We start from the raw sequence: 26,999 nt of genomic DNA, 5'->3' as shown, positions 1-26,999 counted from the left end.
GAATGAAGTGCTTGGAAAGAGGTTGTTAAAAAGCAGTACAAAACAATGAAGTTCTGTGTTTGTCTACAGATCTGAAATTTTGCATTCTCTTCCCACTGCCCTGCCAAAATGCCCAAATTATAGTCTGAAGGCAGCTGGTTTATAGTTCCCATGAGCTGGAAGAGCCCATTATGATTTTGCTTTACCGAACCCAAGATTTCTTCTCTTTTGAAGAAAGCTTCTTACCAGTCCTGCACATTTTATTTTGATATTTAACAAACCAGAGCAAGGAAAAGAAGCATTACCACCTAACATCGCGCAGCACACTGACAAATTCCGAGAAAATACGAGCACTGTAACTAACACACAATACATTTTCAAGTATGAATTGTGTGGTCTGTCATGGAAAAGGCTGATGATCATATAAAGATGCTCTTCACAGAGGAAAACTTCTCAGTATCTACAAAAGCTCTCATTTTTACTAGCAAATACTGAGCAAGAGCATTTTCTTCTGTTCTGAAAGCTATTTTTTTTTTTTTTTGAATGGCATAGAGGAAGAGTACAGCTGAAAATGGAAAGAATAAATTCCTGTTTTCGCTGAGGCTGACAAGCCAGAGAGAGAATTTGGGCATGACAAAGAGCCCCAGGCTGCAATTTGTGGCCACTGCTCTTTGCTGTATCAACTGATATGACCAAGAAGAGTTTTGTTCTATTATCTTCATTTGCCCTTCAGACATTTGTAAGCACTGCTAGAGTGACTTTACCAGACTAAACAAGCTCAGCTTGTCAGTGTCTCTTCAGAGGATATGTGCTTTAGGGTCCATGACTATCTTGGTTCCCCTCCAGTTTTCAGCATATAAAGATTCATTGTCTAAAGTAAAATGAAGTTCCCTTTGTATCTGCTGTAATAATATAATACTGAAAGAGTTAAAAACAATGCAGATATTCATCACTTGTGTGGAAAATCTGTGCTCTGAAGGGCTGCCCAATTTTTGGTAATTGTAACAACTTTTTTTTGATGTTAAAAGAATGTATGCATAGGCCATACATTTCCTTCTAAGACCAAAAGAAACATGTTTTTCTTATGAAGCTTAATCAAAACAGTGCTTTTTTGTTGTGCATTTCTGATGGTTGTATAGCTAAAGGAAATTAATTCCTCTTTAACCAGCAACTGGGACTTAGGGAAGATCAGGAACAGTGCTACAAAAAACTGCTTTGGGGCAGTCCACACCAGAGTCCTGAAAAGCTCAGAGTGACCACACAAGGCCTCTGAGGTTAATCTTGCTATTGGATAGCTCTGTAAACACCGTCTCAAGTTCAGTTCTTTGCATTTTTACACCACTCAAGGCTTCAAGCCAAGGCCGTGATAAAAAGAATGATTTGGTTCTTGAAGAGCATTGGCAAAAAGCTGACCAAACAGTCTGTTTCCAATAGTACCCAATAAAGTCCAGAAGAATCAAGACTTCCTACATGCAGACATTACTACTTCCTACATTTGCACTGAAGGATCAAACCCCTTTACCCTCCCTTTAATCTCTCTTTACTGACAGCACTGAGTGCTCCTTCACAGGGCACGTGTTCAACAATTCATGGCCTGCCCACCACGACTTAACATCCCGCTGGGAGCCCATGAACTGCAGCAGCTTCTTACCTACAATGTCTTCATAGGCATTTTCTTCTAAAGTGCTCTTGGATCCAAATTTATGCTGGCTCTCAGTCCCATTTTCAGTCGGGGAGGGAGGGTACAGGGATTGCAGACTTGAGGCATCCTCAAACTCAAAGGATTTTCTGAAGTTTAAAACAATAAGTAGTTAGTAACTAGAATGCAAAATTATTCAAACATTTAGATGAGTGTTTGCTAAGAAATATATATAAAATGAAGTACAACAAAAAAAAATCACATATCATGTTTTAAGAACTATCTTCTGGAGGATCCTAAGTCCTGTGTTCACAGCAGTCTCCAGTATAGCCACCTGTGACACTTTTAGGAGACTGAAAGTATTGTTATCCCCGTTATGCAGACAGTGAGAAAATACCAAAAAAGTATGTGATATTTTTGAGAATTTACAAGGTTAGCAGCACAGTCCTGAGATTAGAAATTGCTTTGCTCTTGCCAAGCTCCCCAGAAGCACGTAGCCCTCTCTCCTCAAGAAAACCATATCTCTGAAAAGCTTTCCTCCACTAGTTGTTCTGGAAGGTGCAGCACTCACCACTCACCTCTTGAGTGGTGACATTAGACCCCACTCACATCTTGAACCTTCAGATGTGTTCCTGCACAGAGGTCAGTGTACAGATACCAGAGGCAGACTCGTGTGGAAGTCACCCATTTCTCTTGCACACCCTATGTCAAACACTATCAGCAAAGGGTGAAGCATTGAGGAAATTAGTGTTCTCTGGGGTGGATGAACAATCTGGGCTGATGGCTGAGAGCCTGAAGGTTTGGCCTTTCCGGCAGGAAGGTAAGGACCAGCTGGGTCAGATGAACCATACAATTTGTTTCCCACCTGGATACTTGAAGGACGGCCGATTCACCACCTCCCACCTACACCTGCCCCAGTGCTGCAGAGCAGTTCTAGAGGAAGAAGAGCATGAGTCCTCCCCCTCTCCAGTTTAGACAGCACTTGTTCCCTCAGGCAATATCTATACTGAAGCTGGGAGATCCTTGAATCACAGTGCCAGCTGTACAGGGGCTGGCATTCATTGGACTGATTTACTGCTGAGGATGAAATGGTAATAAAAACAGGCTCAGGTCAGAGCATAAATCCTGTGGTGCTGTAAGGCTTGCAGAGACTGTGCTAATGCCCATACCTCACTCAGTGAGACCCAAACTAGATTAGCAATAAATTGTTCTGCCATCAACCCCTGTTCTTCTTGCCAGCTGGAGTTACAGCACACCCATATGGCAGTGAGAGTCTCATGGGACACTGGTCTGTGAATTGGCTCAAGTATCCCTGTAGGTAGCACAGTGACTAACACTGCAGACACAGCATTTGACAAGAGCGTTTCCTATTTGTCTGCTGGAGCAGTATTACAGGTCTGGATCACGCTTAGAAGCCCCCTCTCTCTCCTTTCCCTAATCTTCAGAATATCCAGGTCCAAGTTATGCACATCAGGATCACGGCAGAAACAACCTGTGCATTCCAGATCCAGACACCTGCTCCTCCACACCTACTCTCAGCTCTAAGGGAAGCTTTTACACTTAAGACATACCTGTGTATCAAAGGAGACTTTCTAAAGTAGTTAAATATCCAACTCCTATAGATTTCAAAGTAACACTACGAGGTGGTGACACTGCATAGGATCACAGGAATGGTTTTGTGGACTGACACTCAGCTGTGGTCCATGTATCGCAAGCCTATCCTGTGACACTCCTCTCCTGCACTGTGTGTGTACTAGAGGATCTGCAACTGCTAGGGAACATCCAGCTCACATCAATCTGAAATAATAAACCTATTGTGGGCACCAGATCCTCTCAATACAGACTGTCTCCATGCTAAGAGGCAAACATAAGAGACCTTCCTCTATTTTACTAGAATGACAAATAAAATCAGTGTTTTCAATGAAAACATTAGAAGAATAAATACCCACAGTCCATTCTCATGACATTCCAGTGAGTGCAAACCACGTGTGTGTTCAATCTGAAACACAGAGCTACAAGCTGTAGACACAATGAATTATGTCTCTTCTCAAAAAGAGAACAGGTTAGATACAGAGTTTTCACTAATTACTATTAACTAAATACTGTCATTCTTAGATGAATTGTATGGTCTTAAGTTCTCTGTAAATCCTGGAGTTCTCCTTTCTGTAACTAAAGGAAGGACAGTAGCAAAGATGATAAAGTTAAGATTTTATAACAGATTTCCACCCAGCCCTAAAGACAGCCAGCAAACCTGAGATTTTTAGGAGACTGATTTAAACTTATTTAGATCATGAGTAATCAGAGTTGAGTCCAGAGAAATCATTAAACTACTGTAGAGTAAAGCTGTTACAGATGAATGTACACCTACCCTCTAAAATGTCAAACTGATTTGCAAGAATCATCAGGTTCACATGATAACATTGTAAATCCTACAACTTTTACTCTACTAATCAGAATTTAAATTGATAAATAATGCTTTTCTTTTGGGTTTGTATCTCCTAACCCTACAGGCCTGAAGCTCCTTTGCTGAACTGTGCTGTTGTCAAACTCTGCTACAACAGGAGACTGAACCTGGAGAACAGCAGGTATCTCTTCTTGAAAGAAGCTTCAAAACTTCATCTCAAAGATCATTGTGACAAAATACTGTGGTTCTTAGATGATTGCCCCCTAATTTACCGATAAAGGCTGTCGGTTATACCAGAACATTTAAAAGTTATCATTTATCTTCTATACATTGCAAATGCTGTGCTGAACAAAATGAGGTAAGTTTTGCTTCACAAATTCTTGTTAAAAACTAGATTTACTTCCTCTGAAATCACTGCCAAAACTCAAAGATAAGCACTGCTAATCAGAGCTTCACTTTCCACGTTCCCTCCTCCCCCATCTTTCTCAGAGATACGACTCATCTCAGCAGTGCTGTTCAATCCATTTCAAAAGCAGGTGTGTCTTAAAAGAAAAGGGCAGAATCCAAAGGTTCTGCTTTTCCTCCCTCAGCATACTTCAGGTCAGGTTGTGCTGTTGTAAACCTTTAATTAACTGAGCCAACACCAAGCACCAGATACTGCATTGATAGCGTGCATCTGAGAAGCTGTTTAGCAGTTACTTGCAAAACTAAATATCAAGGGGGACTGTGTGTGTCACACACATGCATGGATATGTGAACTTGTTAAAAATTATGCACTTTGAATGCTTAGCAGCAACTATGCCTATAATTTTCTAAGCAGTGAGCAGGATGAGTTTTATCACGTCTAAAACTCAGGACGAATCATGTAATCAAAACAAGCTAAGCCCCACAGATTGCTGGGGAAATAGCCCTACACTCTGCCCATCATTAACTCAGGAAGGGCATAAGGGTCTTTCTGTGCCATGACAGTTTTCTCAGCATTAATCCTCTACAGCTGTTGATAGTAACTTAGGATACCATCCCTAAGCACTGAAATAAATAAAATCACCAGCATTGCATAAAACTGACACAACCACTGTAGTAATGAGTTTTGGAAACAGAAAACCTCTGCAGGTGTGTTTTGCAGTGAACAGGAAGAAAAGACTATGATGAATCAGCTAAGGTCCCACAACAAGACGATAATGAAATTATGGTCCATTAAAAATCACAATCAAGAGCATCTGTGCCAAAATGAACTAGATAACCTTTAGCACATGTGACCTAGAGCCTTTTCTAGGGATCCAGGAATGTAAGTTGTAGAAAACTGTAGGCATATAAAGGTAGTGTAGCAGTGCATCCTATCAGTGCAATACAGTAGAAAAAAAACACTAGTCTTGCACACAACTCCTAGTTTTTCTTATGTCAAAAGCACTTTAGAGGAGAATTTACAATACTGTTACTCCAAAAACACAGCACACTTATTTATTAATTTATTTGGAGAACCGAGCAGAAGACATTCCCTTGACTTTTACCTATTCTGGGATTTTCTGTGAAAGCGCGACTCTTTCTTCTGCCTTCTGGTCACAGGAGGTGCAGGAGTGGACGGGAGGGGAGGAGGAGCAGAAGGTGTAGGAGATGGAGGTAGGCCATTGCTTGGTTTATTTTTGTGGGTTTTGTCAGCTTCATATTCAAAGGTGCGTTTGGGCTTGGGGACAGGATTCACCGCGCTGTTGGCCGGGCTTTCGAGGAGCAGTTTAGGGCTGGCTGAGTTTGCAGTAACCCCCTGTTTTGTTTTACTGCCTTTTTCAGCCTCAGGGGGTGTTTCTGGTTCACTCCCCAAAATAACACTCCCTCCTTTGCTATCACTTAGGGTTTCACTCAGTCCCTCCACAGTCTTTTTCTTCCCTTTGTCAATACTGTAGCAGCTACTTGGTAACTGCGGGAGGCCTCTGCCCGACTGCTCCTTCAGAGCCTGCTCAATCTTCTGTATTCTGTTGAGCACAGCAGAGGACTCTTTCCTCCCGTGGCCCTTAAGGAAAGTGGCAGAAGGAGGCTCGCTCCTGCTTGGTCTCTTTTCAAACCGATGGCAGGAATCCCTGTCCAGCAGTTCCTCCTCCTCTGTTTCCGGGTAAGAACACTCGGAAAACGTTCGGCTCATTCTCCTGAGCCCTTTGAAATCAAATGTCTTGTCGCTGCAGGGAGAGGTCAGCACACTGGGGCAGCTCTCACTGCCTGACCTCTCCCCAGCATCCCTCTTGTCCACACACACACTCGTCCTGGGGGACAGCTCCCGGCGGCATTCCCATTCCGTGATCTTCTGCCTGATGTCCAGCGCCTGGGAGCGGACGCTCACCCTGCTGAAGGAGAGGGTCCTCAAGTTGGTGGCAGTGCCCAAGGACAGAGTGCTCCGGGCAAGTGGATGGCTCCCTATTGCTTCCCCGTCTTGAGCCTCATTTGGACTCTCCTTTTGGTCAACCTTGGACAGGGACGGCCTTTTATCCAAAGCACCCACGCTGACGGCTTTGAGAGGGTGGCTTGAGGAGTCTGTGTCCGATGGGCTTGTGGAGGTGCTTTGCCGCGTAGATGTGCGGCTGTTCCAGTCCTTGAGGCACTGCCTGGAGCTGGAGACTTTGGTCAGCTGAGTAGAGCGCGAAGAGTCCTCACTATCACTGAGGGGGTAGGCAGGGCTTCTTCGGGGGGACAAAAGAGGTGGCGGAGTGGCTGACTGACACCTAGAAGCAGAAAGAAATAAAAAATCAAGTCCTTGTCCCCTTGTCTAGTTCCCCTTGGGTGATCTAGATTAGTTTCCAGATTTCTCCTGGCTGCAGGTCTTCACGCTGCAAGACTACCCCAAAGCACCACTAAGACATCAACGACCATTCAGCCACAGAGTCGAGGGCTGAGATTCTCAGATTCTCACAGCAAACTACTGCCTTGAAGGCATCTACCACCTCCAGCTGAAGAGCTCCCTGACCTCCCAGACTGAGGAGTCCCTCTTGTCCCACTGCAACAAAACTGGGAAAGACTGACCAACAAGGAGAAGAGTTTACTCCCTGGTTGAGGTGAGCAAACCAATTTGAAAATCTGCCAGTTTTTAATTCAGAATATCTGAAGCAAAGTAGCATCATGGTGTTCAGACACTGCAGTAATTTATCCTCTGGATTTCAAATCCCTGATATATATAGTAAACTAAATAAAACAGCAAAAGACCTGGTTTGTCTTTGGTCTGATGCTGTGGCCAACAGATTAAATTTTCCTTATCAAACAAAAGTAATTTCTTATCAAATGAATATTACAGACTGAGAAAACACATTAATCTGCCCACTCTATCTGTTGAAGAATATGAACTGTATAAAAGATCTCAGTGTTACCCTGAAAAAAACCCTTGGAACAAATTCTTACCATGGTTTGCAAAATCAGCTATTGTTGCTGGGGTTTTGCACATTGTTGCAAAGATTTTCGAGAACAAAAAGACAAAAGGAAATTAAACAAAACATTAATCAGTTGGCTCATCAAAGATGAGCCCGCAGTAAGAAAATTAAGCCAAAACTGTGTCAAAAAAGGGGGTTTGCTGCATTGCCAAAATCCATACACACAAAACATAGCAGAAATAATCACAACTCCTTTAACATTTTGCCCTAGCAACCTTTCTGTTCCAAACAGCACAGAAAGAAAAAGAAAGACCCATAAATAATGTCTTGCATATGCAATTAAGTTTATGTTCTGTGAAGACTGTGGACAACAAGCTGTTTTTTTAATAAACTGTCTTGTACACAAAGATCCAAACCAAAGAGCTGTTTGACCAAAAGTAATCATAGGAACAAATGTCTCCACTATAGCAAAGGGACAAGAGGTTCAGAAGATCCCTGCTGCTATATTGTTTTCTTCCCAACAGCCAGCCAATACCTACAGGCAGAGGTGCCAAGGTCTGTGCATTAATCCAAAAATCCAGAGCACTGGGGTGATTTCTGAAAAATTTACTTTGACATAGGACATATTTTCTTCTCCTTGAAACACAACCCCAAAGCAAATTATTTGATTTCATCTCAGTTTCCTACAGTGGATACTTCACAAGCAAAGCTCAGAAGCATCACAAAAGAAAAAAGTTCTGGTCAGAAAAAGACCACGATAAAATTGTAACAAAAGGGAACTTTTTTCTTTTTTTCGGAGGCCTGTGTCAAGAAAGTGTATTTGAAACAGAAGCTGCACCGCTTGGCAACTTCTGTTTCTTCATTGTTTTGAAAAATAAACATGCCTATAGGAAAAGAGAGAGATCTCAATTCAAAGACAATGGCAAATACTCCTACAACAACTACTTAAAACTTCTTCATTTCAGGAAAGAAAGGATGCATGTCAGAATATGCTCTTTTCATCCTGGAAGTTGAATTTCCTGCTATCCTGTACAGCTGCAGGCAGGTGCCTTAAGAGATCTCAGAAGATCAGAAGCAGGTGACAGATGATGAGTGGTTTTGGCTGGCTGTTGCAGCACAGAGTTTGTAGTGGATTACCTGGAATTACCTTGGCCGACATACCTTTACAGTGCCTGAAGATGAAACCTAAATCAGCCTTCGCCAGCTTGGTGGGGCACCCTGAATCTTCATTGTTTCTGTCTGTCTCATCTCAGTCTCTTCAGTCTAACACCACAAACCCAAACTTTTATATTATTCTTAACACTCCTTTAGTTTAGATCATGTTCTCCCATTCTTTTATGTCACGCAGGCCCGCCCCAGAGCTGCACTCAGGGTTCTCTCAAGGAAACAGGCATCACCCACTGGAAGTGTATTTTACATCTAAAGGCTACAGCCTCCACTGCAACCTTAGAAGCCATATGTTGTCTGAAACCATTGCCAGGATTCAGCTAGGGGATAGGGACAGAAGAGGCCATGCAAAATGCTTTAGCAACTTATTTATTAGAGTCTAATCTGTATTGACAATAGCAAGAATAAAATACAAAATTACAGGAGCAAAGTCAGTAAAATTGCATAGCAGAGGTGAAGGACACACTGACAAACATAGAATCATAGAACCTCTCCTTGCTTTTGACTTACTGTATAGAAAACACCATAGGCATAGTCCTTTATCTCATTACAATCTAAGAAATACCTTCTCAGTTGTTTCCACTGTAGGGAAAAGGCTTAGTGACTCATCAGGAGAGGAGGAAAAGGGGAAAGTCATGATTTGCATAACCTGCAGAAGTTGCAAAACATTTCTTGTTAAGAGATATGAGCCATTCTTCTAAACTCCAAGTCCCCAGTAAGGTAACTGCAATTAAGGCTTTATCGAGAAACCCCCAAATTCAGTTACAAAACTCCCACTCACTTCCACTGTGCAAGACTGGGGCTGCAGAGCCACAGCCCTTCTGGAGGTGTACGCTGTCAAGTAATTGAGACACCACAACCAAGAAAAGGATTCTGTTTTACATGCCATTACACTGTAAATTTAAGTAATCCAGAGAGAACCTATAGGACTAATTCAACAACAAAGAGGAACAAAGCTTTGTCCCAGTGTTTTCAGCTTGCATTCTCTAAAGCACACTGGCAAGTAACAGAATTAAAGAACAAAAGAAGTCCAAAAGCTGATCAGTGGATAATAAAATGGTTCTGCCTCAAGAGACCTACTTACATTAGAAGAATATTCTCTTGAAGGGACAACAGTGTCACAGACTTTAAAAGCAATATTACTGGACAGGAGATGAATAATTAATCAACTTGCAAACTTCCATACAAATAGTAAAGCAAAATGTTTTTATTGAAGTTTTCTACATACACAATGATACAGCGCAGCACTTACAAAGCAGATCTTACATAAATTTTCCAAATATTGTGTATAAACAGCATAAAAAAAGATTACGGAATCAATTTTAGCTTTCTTAACAAGTTCACTGGACAACACCTTCATTGCTGGCAATGATTTTCTTTTTTTTTTTAAGAATATCAGCATTTTACAAAAGACACTGTAATAAGTTTCTCTGACTCCCTGTCTAAGGGCACTCTTCCAACATGCAGCCTTAGGTGTGCAGCTCTCAAACCACTGCCAGGTCAGCATTGCATTGCAGTCTCGAAGACAATCACCTGCCAAGCAGCCCACAGTGTCCTCTAAACAGGTCACAGACCCTGAAACTACCTTCCTGCTGGGACTTGTTGCTGCACAGTGAGGAGAGCAGACAGAATCCAAGAGGTGATTTCCAGCTCTCTGGACCATGCTCAGCTTTGCTGATGTGACTTATTCACTGAGAAATCAGCAGAATTACAGTACGAGGAAACTGATACTATCAGTCATGCTCTGTAGGATTTTGAACTGTAGACACAACTGATCTTTATATTCTGATTCAGTCTCTTCTCTCCAGGTTCCCTTTTTCCCCACCCAGACATAGAAAAAACTTTTAATTTACAAAAATTGACATTCTCCAGGCCTGCTCTCAAATATGGGTATGATTTTCACAGACCAATGTAGTCATATTGTTTTCTCTAATAAAGGTTTCTATCAAGAGGCATCTCTTTTTACCAGTTCCCATAAACACATGTTGATAACAGTGGAGCTTTATCTCAGCTGAACCAAGAGAGCAGAGGCACTTGCTTTGAGATAATTTGCAACCTACTCATCACAAAACAAAAGATGAAAAAGAATTAATTCCTGCCTTCTTTGTAAGGGCTCTGGCAAGGCTGACTTGTACTAAAAATCTATGGGGATAGAGAAGGGCTGGTTCTTGGTGCCATAAATGCCTGAGTCCTCACTCTATATCTGACCCAAAAGTCAGAAAGTCTCCAGTTTTGGACAATCTTCTACCTGCAAAACGTGGGTGTGTAGAAGAGGGAGAATTTAATTCCTGGAAGCCACTCTGAAAATGGGCAATACAAAATTATTAGCAAGAGCAGGGATCTTTTGGTCCAGTTAAGCAGAAGCACAGCTCCCTCCTGCATCCATTGCCAAACACCAGCTCCAGAAAAGAGGAGAAATGAGTGCAGACAGTTCTCACAACTAGATGACATATGTTTCAAAATCAGAGGACAACCAGAATGATGGGTAAAGGGCTGTTTTATACATCTTTTGGAAATCAGAGTACATGTGGATAATAAGAATATACATTTACTGAGGAGTTTTGCATTCATGACCAGCACACTTTTTACACACTAATATTAAGTTGCGTTTCAAAACAGGTTTAAGGGTGACTGGTAGGTGGTTAAATGACTTGCCTTGAAAGAGTTACAGGACTCCTAACTCCTCACTGCCCTGCTCTGACTTCTGACCTAAGCAGCTGAGACTCTGCAATGCTGTTTTATTTTTTCTGAAGTGTCAGTAGTGACCCTACAGATCATCCTCTCCTGGGCAAAGACAAGCTGGAAGAAACTGCTCAGCAATCTTTCAGTTTTGCAAATCCGTTCTGCTCTGCTTAAACCATAATGTACAGAATAATAGCACAGTTTTTGGCTCTGTGATCCAGGGAATTTCCCACTTCAACATGCTCATGCATGGGAGCCCATTTACTGGGAAAAAAAAAAAAAAAAAAGAGCAAGGAACGTGCTGACAAAAAAAGGTAGTGGGTCTTTCCAGGCTCCTGTTGATTAGATCCCATCATTCCACAGTGATACTGAAGTGTAGTGACCTCACACAAAGACACAGCACTGGTTTTATTTGTAGTATTTTATTTAGGGTTTTCTTATCCCTGATTCTTCTCAGGGCATTGTGCCATTTCATCAGGACAACCTAACCTGTTTCAGGGTAACGATAACATCAGAATCAGCAGTGACCATTGGCATGTTAGTTTGGGTATTAGTAGATTTGGTCTGCCACACAAGACTAGAAACCTCTTATTGCTCTAACCAAAATCTAAAGAGATCTGAGACAAAAGCAACAGAAATTTCTCCTTGCAAGAGCACCAAAACTCATGTTTAATGCAGGCACTAAAGATGCCCTGATTCCAGGTAATTGAGAATGTAACTTCAAAATTCTCTGGAAATTTGTAAGAGAGAATTCTAACAAATGTTTAGCTACCAACTTTCAAATTATTTCATACAACATTACAAATTAGTAATATTTTATAATTAATGATTATTTTAATTCCTTTAAGTAAAGAACCTCTCTTAAGCAAAAGATTACACAAAAATGATCATTTGAAGCACTAATTCAGATATTAATTGCTAACACTCTATAGGAAAGGATGGTAAAGCCCAGTCCTTTCTGGCATCTTGTTAGTCTTTTTGGCTTCTGAGCAAACAAGATGGTTGTATTCAGACTTCAGGATGAAAAACTGAAATTGTCTTTGTAACTGGATGTTGAAAAACCCCTAAAGCCTGGGGATTTTATTGCGAGTCAGGTGAGCTTATTTACATCCAGATCTTCAATCAGTATACACCTCCAAATAGTTGAAGGGTGAGTGAAACACGAAACTTGGAGAATAAGACGTAACTTATTGTATTCTTGAATTTTCAAAAGGGTTTTTTCTCCCATGCAAGCCTAATTTCTCACCACAATAAAAAGCTGTACTTGCATTTTTGTACTCAAACTAAAAATGGATCATATCCTTCCCAACTTCTACCCATAATTCAAAAGGCCAAAACAAAAATGAGGATGGACATTTCTTGAACCAAACAAAATCATACCCACCCAAAAGCAGAGCTTTGTGCTGTTAGACTGCAAGAGAGTGGTTGGTCAGCCCAGAAAGATCCCTTGAGTAAGGAGCATCTCCTACTTCATGCCAGCCACTGTGAGTACAAATACTGGAATTTATCCTTCCCAGAGCAAGGCACAGGGAAAGGGAATCACACTCAGCTCACCTGCCAACTGCAACCAAGGGCACCATATGCATTTTGATGCACTGCTGCTGAGAAGAGATGTAATGGCTCACTGTGGTATTCATTTCTATCAAACTCCCATTTGATTCAACATAATAGGCAGAGGAGACCAACAGAAACTCAAACTAGAACCAGTGTTTATGTCCCATCACCTCTGGGACCTGGACAAAAGAATCATTTTTACAAAGGTTCAGTACCAGCAGCTCCTTGTAACTAGTACATTTTCACACCCTAGAGAGAAACTTTCTTTTGCCAGGAAATCACCCAGCAAACAGAGAAGCCTCTTCTGCCTCTGTCAGAGATGACTGGAAAGCTCCCATTAAGAATCAGTATTCTTGCACAACCAAAAACTGAACACACTACTGCAGGATAGCAGTCTCCCAGTGATGCCTTTTCAGGTGCAAAAAAAAGGCAGAGTAATTCAAAGCAGATCAAAAAACCTTTAAGCACTTGATTGAAGCAATGATGAAGGACACTTCTCAAAAAAATTCCCTCTTCCTCTCTCTATCCATACACTAGGAATTAATTTCCTCTATGCTTTCCTCCAAAGAACTATGAGAAGCCCACTTTTTTGCTCTCAAGTACTACCAATCAGCAGTTTGGTTGCACTTCAAGATGAGTTATGGGACAAACCATTGGACAGAGCAGCAAAGGTTCAGCATTATTTGCTTGTGACAATGTGCCATTTCCTCATCCCAGCTACATTCTCACCAGAGGGAACAGACAGGCAATAACAGTGGCTGCTGCAAACCTGCAAAGCAAAGGGACCCCCTGCACTACTGATTTTAAATCCAGTTTTGTTTGGCAGTAAGCCTTTCTACTACAGTATATTCTCTGCTCTCATAGCACACAGCATTTTAATTTTCTACATAACTCAAGTAGCTAATTACAGATTGTATTTAATTATCTTAAATCTAAGTAAGAACTTATGGTGAGTAAAGGAGGTGAACTTTTCACACTGAAGTGCTGGGCACACACTAGAAAGGTGGCTCTCGAGCTGATTCAACTTGGAAATGAAACAGGTAGTACAACTTGTTGTATTTTGCCTCTGACTTGGGAAGGAAAGTGATGTAAGTGGTAACAGAACAAGCCCCATTCCTCCAGACCCTTTATGATTTTTGAGCTCTCACCAGGAGTATGGCTCAAAATCCCCGAAAATCTGCATTCCAGATAACCTCCTCCCATTATTGTTGACTTTGGGATTGTGACAAAAACAAGACAGAAACTTTCTAAACTGAAAAGTGGATTTGCATTAGAAGGCTGTTTGAAATAGGCTCACTCTCATGAACATGTGGAGTGATGGAAAAGTCCCAGCACTTAGAGAGAATGAGGCAATAAAATCAAAGTGGACAACAAATCACAGAATGTTTAAAGACAGAACAAAAATAGAAACACCAATTATTTTCTGTTTGTACTTCTGAATTTTTTCCCCTCAAAGGATTTTGATACTTTCCATTTAAATAAAAACCGAAACCGTATCAGAGCTACCAGGACACCAGGACTGTGAAGCAAAAAAAAGATCAAGTTCTATGTGCAGTTTTTAAAAGCTCCACTTTTTGTGCTCCCAGGAAGTACCGAGTTAATGATAACATTTGTGGGACACATTTGTGGGGGTGCTGTGATGAATTCCTGCCATTAACACCCCTCTGGGGCTCTGGGTCTGTGCAGGGAGTTCATGAAGAGATGCACACACAATCACAGCTGACTGCAGCTAAACTGTGCTTTTATGGCTCAGAAGCAAAAGGTCTGATTGACACCACTGAAATGCAGGAATCGTTCTGCCAAAGTAAATTCTGTGAAGTGGCAACTATGCTCTAAAACTGTACAAAAAAAGGGCAAAGAAATCAAAGCTGATGAGTCAGATCATAAATACTTGACTTAGACTTGATCTGTAAAGCAAAGACAGTAAGACAAATCTGACAACGACAAATGATGGTAAAATAAAATGCGATCAATCAGCGTGCACTCGGTACACGCCTTTGCCAAGAAGTTTCTAAGGGTGAAGAAGATAACAGGAAATTGTGACATTATCTAGACTGAGAGGGTTAGATTCCCTGCCACCCTAGATTTATGGCAATCTTCTGCTCTGTTACAAGGCAAGCGCGGGATAGTTTTTAAACAATTTTTATATCACATTTAAGCCTTTTTCACCCTCCCTGTCCAGACACAAATGAATACCCAAGGCAAAGATCAATGAGCCTGTGCTGTACCTTCCATCACAGTGATAAGAAGCTGACTGGGGGGAAAAAAAAATCAAAAAGTGAGAACTGAAGAATCAAAGTAAGCCATTCTCTCTTTTCCACCAAAGTACAGCGCATGAGTTTATAGGACCATCTCTCAGTTTCTCCCTAAAAGTACAAATCAAAGTTAAAAAATGGATGTCTCTCTTACAGTTAGTCTTTCCCATAACCTGTAGATATTTTCACTGTTATAGCTCCACTGTGACTTATTTTTATTATGTTCTGGAATCAGCTCAGCACGTTTTAGTCTCACCTGATTTCTTAAGTTCTTGAGAGTTCTGTTGGAGAGGGAGTGGTAACACAGCAAGTGATGGCATTTTCTTAAACCAGGCAGAATGCACAAACCCTTGTTTGTCTATTTAAGAACTGCCAGTCCTTGAAACTTGTTCTTTAGCAGCATGTCTAAACATGCTGACTATTCAAAACCCCAGTGCACACAGAAGCTCTCAGCTTTGCTTCTTCAAAGCACGGGTGATTTTTCAACATGCTTGTTTATCTGCCCTAGAATATCAGAGCAATAAACTCTGTGGAACTAATTCTGCCAAAGCTTTCCAAGTATTCTGTGTTTACATGCACACAATTTGGGACGGGTTAAAAATTATTTTTGTGAATTGTGATGCTTAGTTTTTAAGATATCTGAGGGCATTCTGCACTTGGCAACCCCCAAGTCTGGAATTCTTGGTTTGGAAAAGTTGTTGTAAAATAGGCTTGTTCCTTTTCTGCTCTGACAAGTCAGAAAACCTTACAAGGTCACTGTATGCTTTACTGAAATACTCTATACCCCAAAAGAAAATAACTGAACTGGAAGTAAAAAAGTCCTAAATCCTAATTGCACACTAATACAAGATACAACCAAATCTGCTTTCCCTGCTTCACAACTTCTAGGTCACATAAAACCTCATCTGATAGACCCAAGAATAAATATCTAATAGGGACAGAAAAAGAATAGGAATTCAGGACTGCATCCCATCTTTAACAAACATTTTTAACCTCATCCACTCAGAGAAGTTGCTTTCAGAACAAAGTTCTTTGTTTGCCTTTCCTACCAGTATCCACATTTTCCTTCCAGACCCAGCAGCTTAGCTCTGGTTCTCACTGTGCTGCAGTGAGGTCTTCCTGTAAAGATTTCTTTTTCCAGTTTTCTGGTTTTGTAAAGTAGTTTATTTACCACAGTGAGAAAGCATCCTAAAAGTGCAGGTTATAAAACTGAACGCAATTATTCATCGACCTGCTCTGACACAGGCATTCTTAATTTCTGTCATCATTTCAACTACTAGTATCACAAGCCAGGAAGTGTGAGGCCTGAAACGTCTGGAGAAAATACAGTATGTCACACAGGATAACACCAAAGTGATTGAAAAGATCTGAGAATGTCTGTGCTGCTCCTGGAGTTACTGTACCACATAGGAAACAACAGCAAAACAAAAAATAAACTTTAAAATCCCAGCAGAATAGAAGCTCCTACAGTATCTCTGTGAATCCAGAACAACCTCAACATCAGCCCTGCTTGGATACAGCTGATCAGATCCAACCCATGCAATTGAAGCTCATGCCTTGTGAAGGTAGGACATGAGTAATATGGACTATCTGAGGAAGGGGAAGAGAAAGAGTAATTCTGATTTCAAATTTTCTCGACAGGGTGCTCAGGCCTCTGAGGGGTCTCATCTCTGACCAGCAGCTGGGTGCCATCCTGTTGTCAGGACAACTACAGCAACTCAGTTTAACTTTCTGCAAACTTCTCCATAAGCAAAAAGCTGAAGCAATGGCATAATATCAGCACACCACGCTAAGAAAGCTTATCTGTTCCCTGAAGGGCACTTTCTGTACATGTTTGTAAAACATGGGTGAAGCAGTCGTCACACTTTTTGTTTGTTACTGTATTACTCTTACAGTGATACGACTAGAGAAATATGCCCTTGTTCTTCATCTTTAACTTCATTTTGTAAGTTTTACCCTCTCTCCTTTGTCCCTTAGAAGAGTGAATTTCCACCTGCCTACGTCTCCAAAGACCTCTGTGCCTCAAATTTGGACTATTTTTCCAACATAAGCAAGGGTATTACCATCATCTGTGAACTTTCCAGTCAGTTATGCAATTGCACCCTGACAGTTGTCTGTCTCTCACCCGTACACTGACAGTCATTACAACCTTTGAAGATGGTCAAAACAGTTTCCTACCAAAAGCTACACTTCTTTTTTTCTTTTGTAAGAAGCACTAATAATATCTCTCACAACACATGAGTTTTATGTCAACAGCTGAAAGAAAAAACCCCAAAAACAACAAATGCAGGATTTTTTCTCAGCACCTGAAAAAGCAGAAAAGAGAAGGAACTGTTGCTAAGTGAAGGATGACTCATAAGGGTGCCAAAGTAAGGCAGAGGGAACGAAACACACAGACACTCTTTGCTTTCTCAAATACTAGAAATACATATGTAATACTGCACATGTTCAGAAGAAATAGCTAGTACAGACTTGCAGCACAGCTTCTGTATCAGGGCAGATTGAGAGTGCAAACAGCATTTCAGCTGCCTGCCATGACTTATACCGACCTATAAGTGAGCTGATATCCCTCGTACCATCATGTACAAACCAGGCAAACCTGTACCACAGACCACAGCTGCACTGCCTGATGTGCACAGATACACTCCATGGTTTATGGACTCAGTGGTGAGAGGAGCAAAGGAACATAACTACAGATGAAATAACATAAAATACAAAGGTTAAGATGTATCTACCCCATATATGTTAATTGAGTATGCAACTTGTCTCATCTTTGGAGGCTGCATCCTGTATCTGGAGGAAAGATTTCAGAGTTTACACCCCCAGTCTCTCTTATCATCATAATTTTCTTTAGAGGCTCTGACCTTATGGAATGCAAAACAAATTCCAGATATGATAACAAATATGACCCTTGGTACACTTTCCACTGTGCACAGATGTGGCTGGATGCCAGATGCCCACCAAAGCTGCTCTGTCACTCCCCCTCCTGAGCTGGACAGGAGAGAGAAACATAGCAAAAAGCTCATGGGTTGAGATAAGGACAGGAAGCAATTCTTTACCAATTAAAGTAACATCATTAGGGGAAAAAAGGTAAGTAACAAATTAACGGTCAAATATGAATAGGATAATGAGAAACAAAACCTTAAAAACACCTTCCCCTCCACCCCTCCCTACTTTCTGGGCTCAGCTTCACTCCCAATTTTCTCTACCTCTTTTCCGTCAGCAGCACTGGGTCATCAGGAATTGGGACTGTAGTCTGTTCATCACACACCATTTCTGCCGCTCCTTCCTCCTCAAGGGGAGGACTCGTCTCGCTCTTCTTTTCCTCCGGCATGGGGTCTCTCCCACAGGAGATAGTTACACTCTTCTCCTGCTCTGGCATGGGTTCTGTCCCATGGGAAACAGTTACACTCTTCTCCTGCTCTGGCATGGGGTCTTGGGAGACAGTCATACTCTTCCCTTGGTCTGGCATGGGGTCTCTCCCTCGGGAGACAACTCTCCACAAACTTCTCCAAGGTGGTTCCTTCCCAAGGCTGCAGTTCTTCATTAACTGCTCCAGTGTGGGTCCCTTCCAAAGGGTGCAGTTCTTCAGGAACAGCCTGCTCCAGCCCGCGTTCCCCCCAAGATCCCAGGTCCTGACAGCAAACCGGCTCCAGAGTGGGCTCCTCTCTCCACAAGTCCACAGGTCTTTCCAGGACCCTGCTCCAGCATGGGCTTCCCACGGGGTCACAGCCTCCTTTGGGCACCCATCTGCTCTGGCATGGGGTCCTCCATGGGCTGCAGGTGGATGTCTGCATCCCCATGGACCTCCATGTCCTCCTGCAAGGACAGAGCCTGCTTCCCCGCAGGCTGCAGGGGAATCTCTGCTCCGGCTCATGGAGCACCTCCTCCCCCTCCTTCTGCACTGACCTTGGTGTCTACAGGGCTGTATCTCTCACATATTCTCACTCTTCTCTTCTCTGGCTGCATTTGCTCCTGCGCAGTAAATGTTTCCCCCTCTTAAATGCATCATCCCTCAGGCGCTGCCACCACCACTGATGGGCTCAGCCTTGCCCAGCAGTGGGTCTGTCTTGGAGCCATCTGGCACTGGTTCTGTAGGACATGGGGGGAAGCTTCCAGCAGCTTGTCACAGAAGCCACCCCTGTAGCCCCCCTGCTACCAAAACCTTGCCAGTGCAATGGATCTGCACAGATTAGGAAGAAATTACATACTTCGCTTGAATTTATGAGGGAATTTTTTTTCATTCCCTCTTATTCACTTTCTTTAAATATCTCTGCATCAGGGTTTGATTTTCTTCTGGCTTATGTCAGCACAAATCAAGACTTACTGAAGAGAAGTTACTAAAAATGTAAACTGATGCAAAACTTATTGCAGGAAGATTTAAGGCATTGACCTGGTACAAATGTACACTTACAAAGAACAAAGTTTCAGTCTAAAAGCATTTGCACTGAAAATGAAACTATGCTACTATACCTGACTGGTTACTATATGCTTCATTCTACTTCATTTATCTAAACAAGCCAGGAAAATGAGGAAATGTGTTGGGCATATCCACTACTGAGCATGACGTGAAAAAATTGGCTTAACAAAAGTTGTTGGTTTTTTTTTTTCTTTCAGTGAATGCAGCTTTGAAAAACTCTTTGATCTAATTATTCCCCAATCTGTTGGCATACACAAACTGAAAAAGAAAAATGAAAAAAAAAAAAAAAAGGAAGAAAAAAAGAAAGACAGTAAAAAAAAAAAAAAAAAAAGTTGTGACTTGTAGTGCTTGTTGCTATCATGCTTATTTACCTAAGAGTCCAGACAAGGCCAAATTTAACTTGTCCAAGGGCTACATCTGGCCCTAATTCAGTTTCACTGAATATTAACAAAAGAACAATCAGCCAGTACTTGAGCACTGCCCACACCAATATTCAGAAACATGATCTAAAGGAAGCTTTCCAAAAGATTCAGACATTGGCTTTTCTCTGCTTTTTGCTGCCCATAACCGTCATCGGGAGCAGAGTTAGGTCAGGCAAAGACACTCCCATGACTTTCTTCACCGTGATCAAGGGTAACATAAACGTGTCCATTACTCACCCAGCTGAAATGAGCCTCCCAGGCCAGATTTCATCACCACACCTACAAGAGCTGTGGGATCTCAAGCCTAAATTTGGAATAAGGATATCATCTGGGGGGTTTATATATCCTTTATAAACTTTTCATTCTCACAAGACCTTGGCTTCTTATAAAACTGTGGATTTAGTTTTACACTCTTCTATTGGCCTATTAGGTTTTATAAGGAGCTGGCCAATACATTTTAACTTTTTACTTTTTACTTCTTGTGAGAGAATTTTTATGTATTATAACCCTTACAATGAAAATGTTTTGCTACTACAGACATGCAATGGGAATGTTGCACAGTAATAAGAAACTACAAGTTTTACTTACTTTAGGGCAACTAAATTTTAACTTAGAGCAACTAAAAGCAATTAGATATTTCTCCTGTCACCCATCCTTTCCTTCCAGGACAGAGTCAAAAATAAGCTTCATGTCACTACAAGGAGCTGCACAGAGAGCATCACACAAAACAGCAAGAAAATGAAAATGCTGTGGCACAGGTGAGGCAATACCAACATCTTTGTATACGGCAGCAAGAAAAAACAACTACTGACATTTATAAGCTCATCAGCTGTGACAATATTTGCTCTCCAAAGACTACAATACTATCAACAAACTCCTTACAGTAATCCATGGGCTCTCAAATTGTGAGTATTTGAATCAACAAATTGAAGCCCAGATTCTAACCCTAAGTTACATCCCTCAGAACCTCACCGAGTTTGACCCACAATGCTACTTTTTTCCTAAAAAGCACAAACCTGTGACTTCTGCTATTTATTCAGTGGAAAAAAAAAATACAAGCTGTCTCATAACTCAGAAAGCACATTGAAAAAACAAACAAACAAATAAAAAAGTCACTAAAAAACTCCTGAAACCAGGCATCAAAACCTAACACAACACACAAAAATGTGCCAGCAGCACTGCATGTAACAATGTGTTTCCATCTCAGCAGTTAGCCAGCAATTAGAAAAGTGCGGTCATATTCAGCCTAGGTATAAACAACTGTGGCCTCTCTCTAATGGACTAACACTTTCTACACAATAAAACCAAATTCAGCCTAGTATATTCAAAGTATACATCCCAAGTATGCCAGAACAAATTGCCATAAACACTGTCATGCAGAGGCATATCTCAGAGCAATGGCAGAATGCATGGGCATGATGATTACTGCTGCAAAACTTAAAAATCACCTTTAAGACTTAAAGAGGAAAAAATGGAATCTCATCAAACTAGACAAGAAACAGGCCATGAAGAGAGATTAGCTTCTGTTTGAGAGCAAGAGAGGACAGCAGGAGGAGGGGAAGAGAAGGGCTGTAAAAGTGAGTTTTGGTCCACAAAGTTGCTTGTCCTATGCCAGAGCTGCATACTTGGGCAATTAAAGCTAGTCCTATAGCCACCTTTAGCAAGCAGAAGGCTGGTGTTGAGTTCCTGCCTATGAGCAGAAAGGCCATCTCCTGCAAAACTGGTTATGGGAAATGACAAACCTCTGGCAAGCGCACAACTATCCATCACTACGGTCGCTTCAGCCTACCCAGACTTACTGAGAAGCTCTCCCCTCCTGGAAAGGTGCAGAATGGAGATGCAGGCATTCTTCCCTCAGCTCCACATGCCTTGATGGAGCCTCTGCCTGCTTCCCTTGTCGAGCAGCAAATGACACAGTCCGAGTGTTTGTCAAACCTCTGTCTCTTTGTATGCTTAAAGGGAGGAAACTGGCATTAATGTTTAACAAAGCTAACAGGAGCAAAGCCTTTCTCTGCAATCTCACATGCTGGCTTTGAAGGCACCGGTGCGTGAGAAATCTGGCAAGAAGTTTGTTCCTGGTAGCCCACAGCTTGGGAAAAAATAGCTTTTCTTGGGTTTTTGTTTTAAAGTTGCAGGGAAAAAGTTTACAATAAATTCCTGAACCTCCAAAAAGAGGCGATACAACTGCCTGTTGCTAAAGAAATCATAAAAGCTGTATCAGGTACCAAACCAGATGCACACAGACACAGTGAACAAGCCTACCAGGCTCAGCATGCATCCTGAAATCCACATGGGTGACAGTACTGTTTGACAGGAAAGGGAGAGGTTAAAAATCCACATTAAAATGCTTTCAGGTCTCTGCCAACAGTTCCAAATGGACACAGGCTATCTGCCATCTCTCCTGTTTGCCTTTGTTGACATAATTCCCAAATCAGCAGCAAATCAAGGGGGCAGAGGTTTCATGTGAGAGCAGTCTGATTTACTGGGCATTTGCTCAGTTGTCTGGACTGACAAGTCCTCTTGTGGCCTCAGCTGCCCCACTGCTGGCCGGGGTGAGCTCCTGCACCGTCCTGCTGCACAGAGCAAACAGGAGTCAGCTGGAGATACCTACACTGTGACAACAGGAGGATTAACCAACACTCCCCTTCCCTGACTGTCACCAACACTGCCCCAGCCCACGGGAGTCCCCTGCACCTGCCTGCCAGCATTAGCTGGAAAAAGACCTTGTGAGGTTTTGCTGGCAGAATTTGGGGCACAAAGCATTTCTCTCTTACTGCCACCTCAATGAATTGTGTTTTCATAGTTCAAATAGTTCTGTTGTTACCTGGAAAAAGCTTACATCTGAGAAATGGTGATGCAAGGTGAGCTTTATCCTATGAATTCAAAATGAAAAATACCATTTCCATCGATTAGCTGCTGTTAAGTGTTTATCACAAAGGTGTAATTGCTGTACAGTCACAGTATTGTAGATGACCTATGCTGAAGAAGTCACCTTGATTTGCAGACCTATCACTTTCTTTCTATAGCTAAGGAGAGAAGAAAACAAATTAATACTTGTCATTTACTCCAGCATTTTTCTAGAGCTCCCTCATAATAAAATACTAACACACATTTGCATTAAACCTCATCATTAATATGATAAGCATTGAATATTTCCTTTATAAAAATATTGCTTTCACAAAGAGCTTCAGGAGCAACATGTGGGCACTCTGGACAAAATTCCCATATCTGGATAACGAGAAACTTGCAAGATATTTAGGCTCCCAAAAAAACAATCGGCAGTTACATGAACTGACATTCCCATTGACTACAATAGGATTTTATGGATTGACTCAATAAATCAATTGATATTTATTTAAGTGCTATTTGACTGTTAGGAACATCATATCTTTTACAATTGTTATATTTAGCTGTGCATTCAGCACTGAAGTTATCCTACCAGATGCCTGCACACTGCTGCCTGCTGTTCAACAGCTCCAGGGAGCCACATTCCCCTGTGGCACACTGCCAGTTCTATATGCAGGAGCTGGCCAAAATGGAAATAACCTCGGAGTGCATGATGTGAATCGTGACAAAAGTTTTGAAAAAGTCTCCCAGGAACTATCGGCATTTTTGCATGTATATATTTTAATAATATGGATGGCATCTGTGTATTTCCATTAGCTCCTATTTTCCTGCTTACAGAAAAAATCTTACAAGTTTCTTTTGTTTTTAAAGGCCATTTGCTGTTAATGTTAGTTCCTCAAGGGAAAATGTAAGGATGACACTCAGTGTGGAGACTGAATCAAGCACTGAGCTAATTCCCAGTTTCAAGACGCAATAGCACCTGGTAAATAGCAATTACATTGTTTAAAGGATGAAGTCTGTGAGGATGCTATGTTGATGCGCTTCTTGCTTTGCTTTTCCAAGCATATGTGGTTTTTTTCCAATTAGGGGGAAAACATACAATATCTGTCTCATTACGTTCAGATCTTCCTTTCAAATTCACTCCTTACAAATTTTGCTATCTCTTCTTTTAATGTTCTGTTCTGCCCAAGTGGAAAATATCTTTTTAGGATAACTGTGCAGCAAACTGGTAAGACAACACAGACTCTTTCATTTCCAAACCACTGATTCAAATCTGGACTGATTAGGCCACAGAACGGAAATTGTTCTCCCATAGTGATGGCTTCTCAACAGCTCAAGTGTAAAGAGATGAGTGTACCAGACAGCTCCTTAATGGACAGACATTCACAGAACAAGGAATATCATTAGCAGTGCTCATGACTTGCATCTTTGTTGGTCTTTTCAGTGAGACTGCCAGCGTCTCTTCCTGGTCCAGAAGGCAACAGAGTTTCATTACAAAGAACAACTTCCTCCAGAAAAAATGAACTATTGGCATTATAATGTAAAAATGTTATGCACTGGACTACTGTGCTATGTTCCCTGAGGACATCTGTCTCACATTTTATCACCACCCAAAAAACAAATTCACACAAGACTCATCTCTGATTCTCTGACTGCACTATGAAGTCTCCTTTAAGTGTTTTATCATGTATCTATCTTTCTCATTGTTTTTATTCACTACATTTTAGTGCAGTAAAAGCACTAAAAAGGTATCAGAAATATTTCCAAAACCATGTTGTTGTAATTGTTTTCTGCAAAAATATATAAGTTTAGTTTAGGTATTAATACCACTGGGTACACTAATGTAAATATGGTGATTAAACAAAGATTACAGTGTTAGTCTAAGAAGTCTTTGTACTGTAAGAGTCGCAGTTTCCAGTGGTTTTGGCAAATATAAACCTTAATAGAAGGGAAAAGGTAATTTTAATGATAAGGTATGATTTGCTGCATATGAAAGAATAAAGCATTCAAAGTGTCATGAGAATTATAATACAAATGGGAAGTAATTCATCAGAGTAAATTCCTGTAGACTCCAAGTAATAATAAATCCAACTTGATCTGAAGCTGTGTGAAGCAAAATTCAAACAAAATTTTAGGGTTTAATGATTTGTTTTTTTTTTTTTTTCTTAAAAACCTGTACAAATGGGAGGGATATATTAATAAACTTCCCTCTAAGAAAAAATTATTGTTTTGACTGACAAGTGCATATAAAGTAATAATTCTTCCTGAGTGGACTTCTAAAATTGGAGTGAAACAAACCAGCAGCAATAGAAATGTAATAGTAAAATTCCCTGCCTCTCCACCAGCTCTTTGGGGAAACCAAAAGGATGTATCCAAAAGTGAGTCTATTTGTTCAGTTAATTCTAATTAGAAGCTAGTACCTCTCCTTACAAACTATTCCTCTTACAAGAATATTTCTACAACCCTGCCTAAGTGATTTCCAGGGATTTCAGCATGCCCTCTGATTCACCACCCCGAGGTCGCTGCTGAGCAGTGCGAGGGAAGGGAACGTTCTGCCTCAGACCGTCGGAAATCAGCACACACCACCGGTGCCACTCAACAAGATAAAGGACAGCAGTAAAGTCAAAGCCTATATTCAAACTCTTCCCAGTTTCAGGGTTGTTTGAACCAGCCTTTTGATTTGTTTCCACTGCAGATGTTTCTGTTCCTGTTGACAGTAGGTGCCCTCCCAACTCCCCTGGCCCAGTTCAGAGTTGAGCTGCCAGAGCTCCATGCCCCAAATGCACCTCCAGCCTTACAGGGTAAATAACAGCTCCCATTCGTTCTTGAACCAAATGTAACTTTGCACTGCTGGGAACTGACCTGCCAAAAATTTTTCAGCTGCATGGTTCAAGCTGTTTCTGCTTGTAAAGGAGTACAATACTTGTTAATAGATGTCACATCAGTTACTCAGTTTTCACAGTTGTTTGGCTGAGGTTTCTTTGCACTGTTTTCTAAACCTCATTGACTTCAACAACAACAAGAAAAGCTGTATCATCATGGCTCCAATAACTTATCATATTGTTAGTTTTAAAATTTTATTAAATCACTATTCTTCCTATTCTCAAGCTCACTGTCAAGATATTAAAACTTGACCTTTTTCTAAGGTAACAAACATTTTCTACAGGTTTTGTTTCACAAGTTCATGAAGAGCTTGAAGTGTTCTTGCTAGTATTTCTGAGCAGTAGACAAACACTTTTGGCAGAAAAGTCCATCTCAGCAGTTCAGTGTGGAGAGCCTCATTGCCTTGAGCCACACTCAGCTGCCAGGAGCTCTCCTGCAGCAGAGGCAAGAGATCCCAGCCCAGGCAGAATGGAGAGGATGGGACATACCAAGAGCACATGAGCTGAATTCACACCACTGGCCTCTTGGCACTCTAACAAAGTCCCCCAGGGCTCCTCTGACTGGGAAAACTGGGAGATGTTTTAGCCCACCTGATGGGGCAGTTGAAGCTTTTATTTTAAAATATGTGAAATGAAGATTTGACTTCCTGCTTTATGCATACATAACTCACTCTCCACTCCTCCGTTGTCAGAATCCATTGGGAAAAAAAAAGAAAAAAAAAAAACACTTGCACACCCAAACATGCACAAAACAGCAACCACTAACTTATCAAACCCCCTACAAATCTGCCAAAAGTTGCAAACAACCAGCAACCAGTTTTCTGTTCCTGTTTTCTGCATCTATACCTGCATGTCTCCTCCAGAGAAAGATTGTCACTGGGACACATCACTCTAGTGTAGCTAACAGCAAACACACCAATATTTCCTCCCATAGCACATCAGTATAACACAAACTGAATTGGCATCCAAACAACCCACTAAACTTTCTGTTAAGTACAGCTGGGAACATCACCCACAAATAAAATGTAATGCAAGTGTGAAGAATAGCACAGCTCTCCACAGCTATCTATTACCAATGTTTTAAGGAGACTCCTTTAATCCATGCAACAAACTGTAGAGCCGAGGCAAAGAGCACCTTTCACCTTTAATTAATCTCAGCCTTTCACCTGTGGTTGAAATGCAGACATCCACAAGGGAAAGAACCAACTTGTCTATCAATCACAGCAATACTGTCCACATACTAAGCAAATAAAGAGTAAGAGATGAGAGAATAATTTATCATAATTGTTATAAGACAATGGCAATCACACATAGAAAATTAGTGGGAAAACTGTACACATTAGAGTTTCAAATAAGATCAAAACACCACTGTTTTAGAGCAACAGAGAGAGCTGAAGA

General features: G+C 41.3%; 1 protein-coding gene across 6 annotated transcripts in view; it reads right to left on the bottom strand.

Moving 5' to 3' along the window:
• The window catches only part of ST5 (suppression of tumorigenicity 5), a 175,955-nt gene that overhangs the window by 69,944 nt on the left and 79,012 nt on the right, over positions 1-26,999 (bottom strand). For 2 of the 6 annotated variants that reach the window (XM_027884562.1, XM_027884563.1), the window contains 2 exons: positions 5,534-6,733; positions 1,631-1,767 (listed from right to left, as the gene is read on the bottom strand). In XM_027884562.1, the coding sequence (XP_027740363.1) occupies positions 1,631-1,767; positions 5,534-6,733 (1,337 nt within the window). Of the gene's footprint in view, positions 1-1,630; positions 1,768-5,533; positions 6,734-18,239; positions 18,975-21,671; positions 21,784-26,999 lie in introns of those variants that run through there. The other 4 variants (XM_027884564.1, XM_027884565.1, XM_027884561.1 and 1 more) reach the window with 3 other exon arrangements.

Source organism: Empidonax traillii, unplaced genomic scaffold, assembly GCF_003031625.1.
Source record: "Empidonax traillii isolate 1590-97213 ecotype Southwest subspecies unplaced genomic scaffold, ASM303162v1 scaffold148:size1803964, whole genome shotgun sequence".
Taxonomy (NCBI): domain Eukaryota; kingdom Metazoa; phylum Chordata; class Aves; order Passeriformes; family Tyrannidae; genus Empidonax; species Empidonax traillii.
The sequence above is the reverse complement of the archived record's forward strand: the minus strand, read 5'-3'. Positions and strand labels throughout refer to the sequence as shown.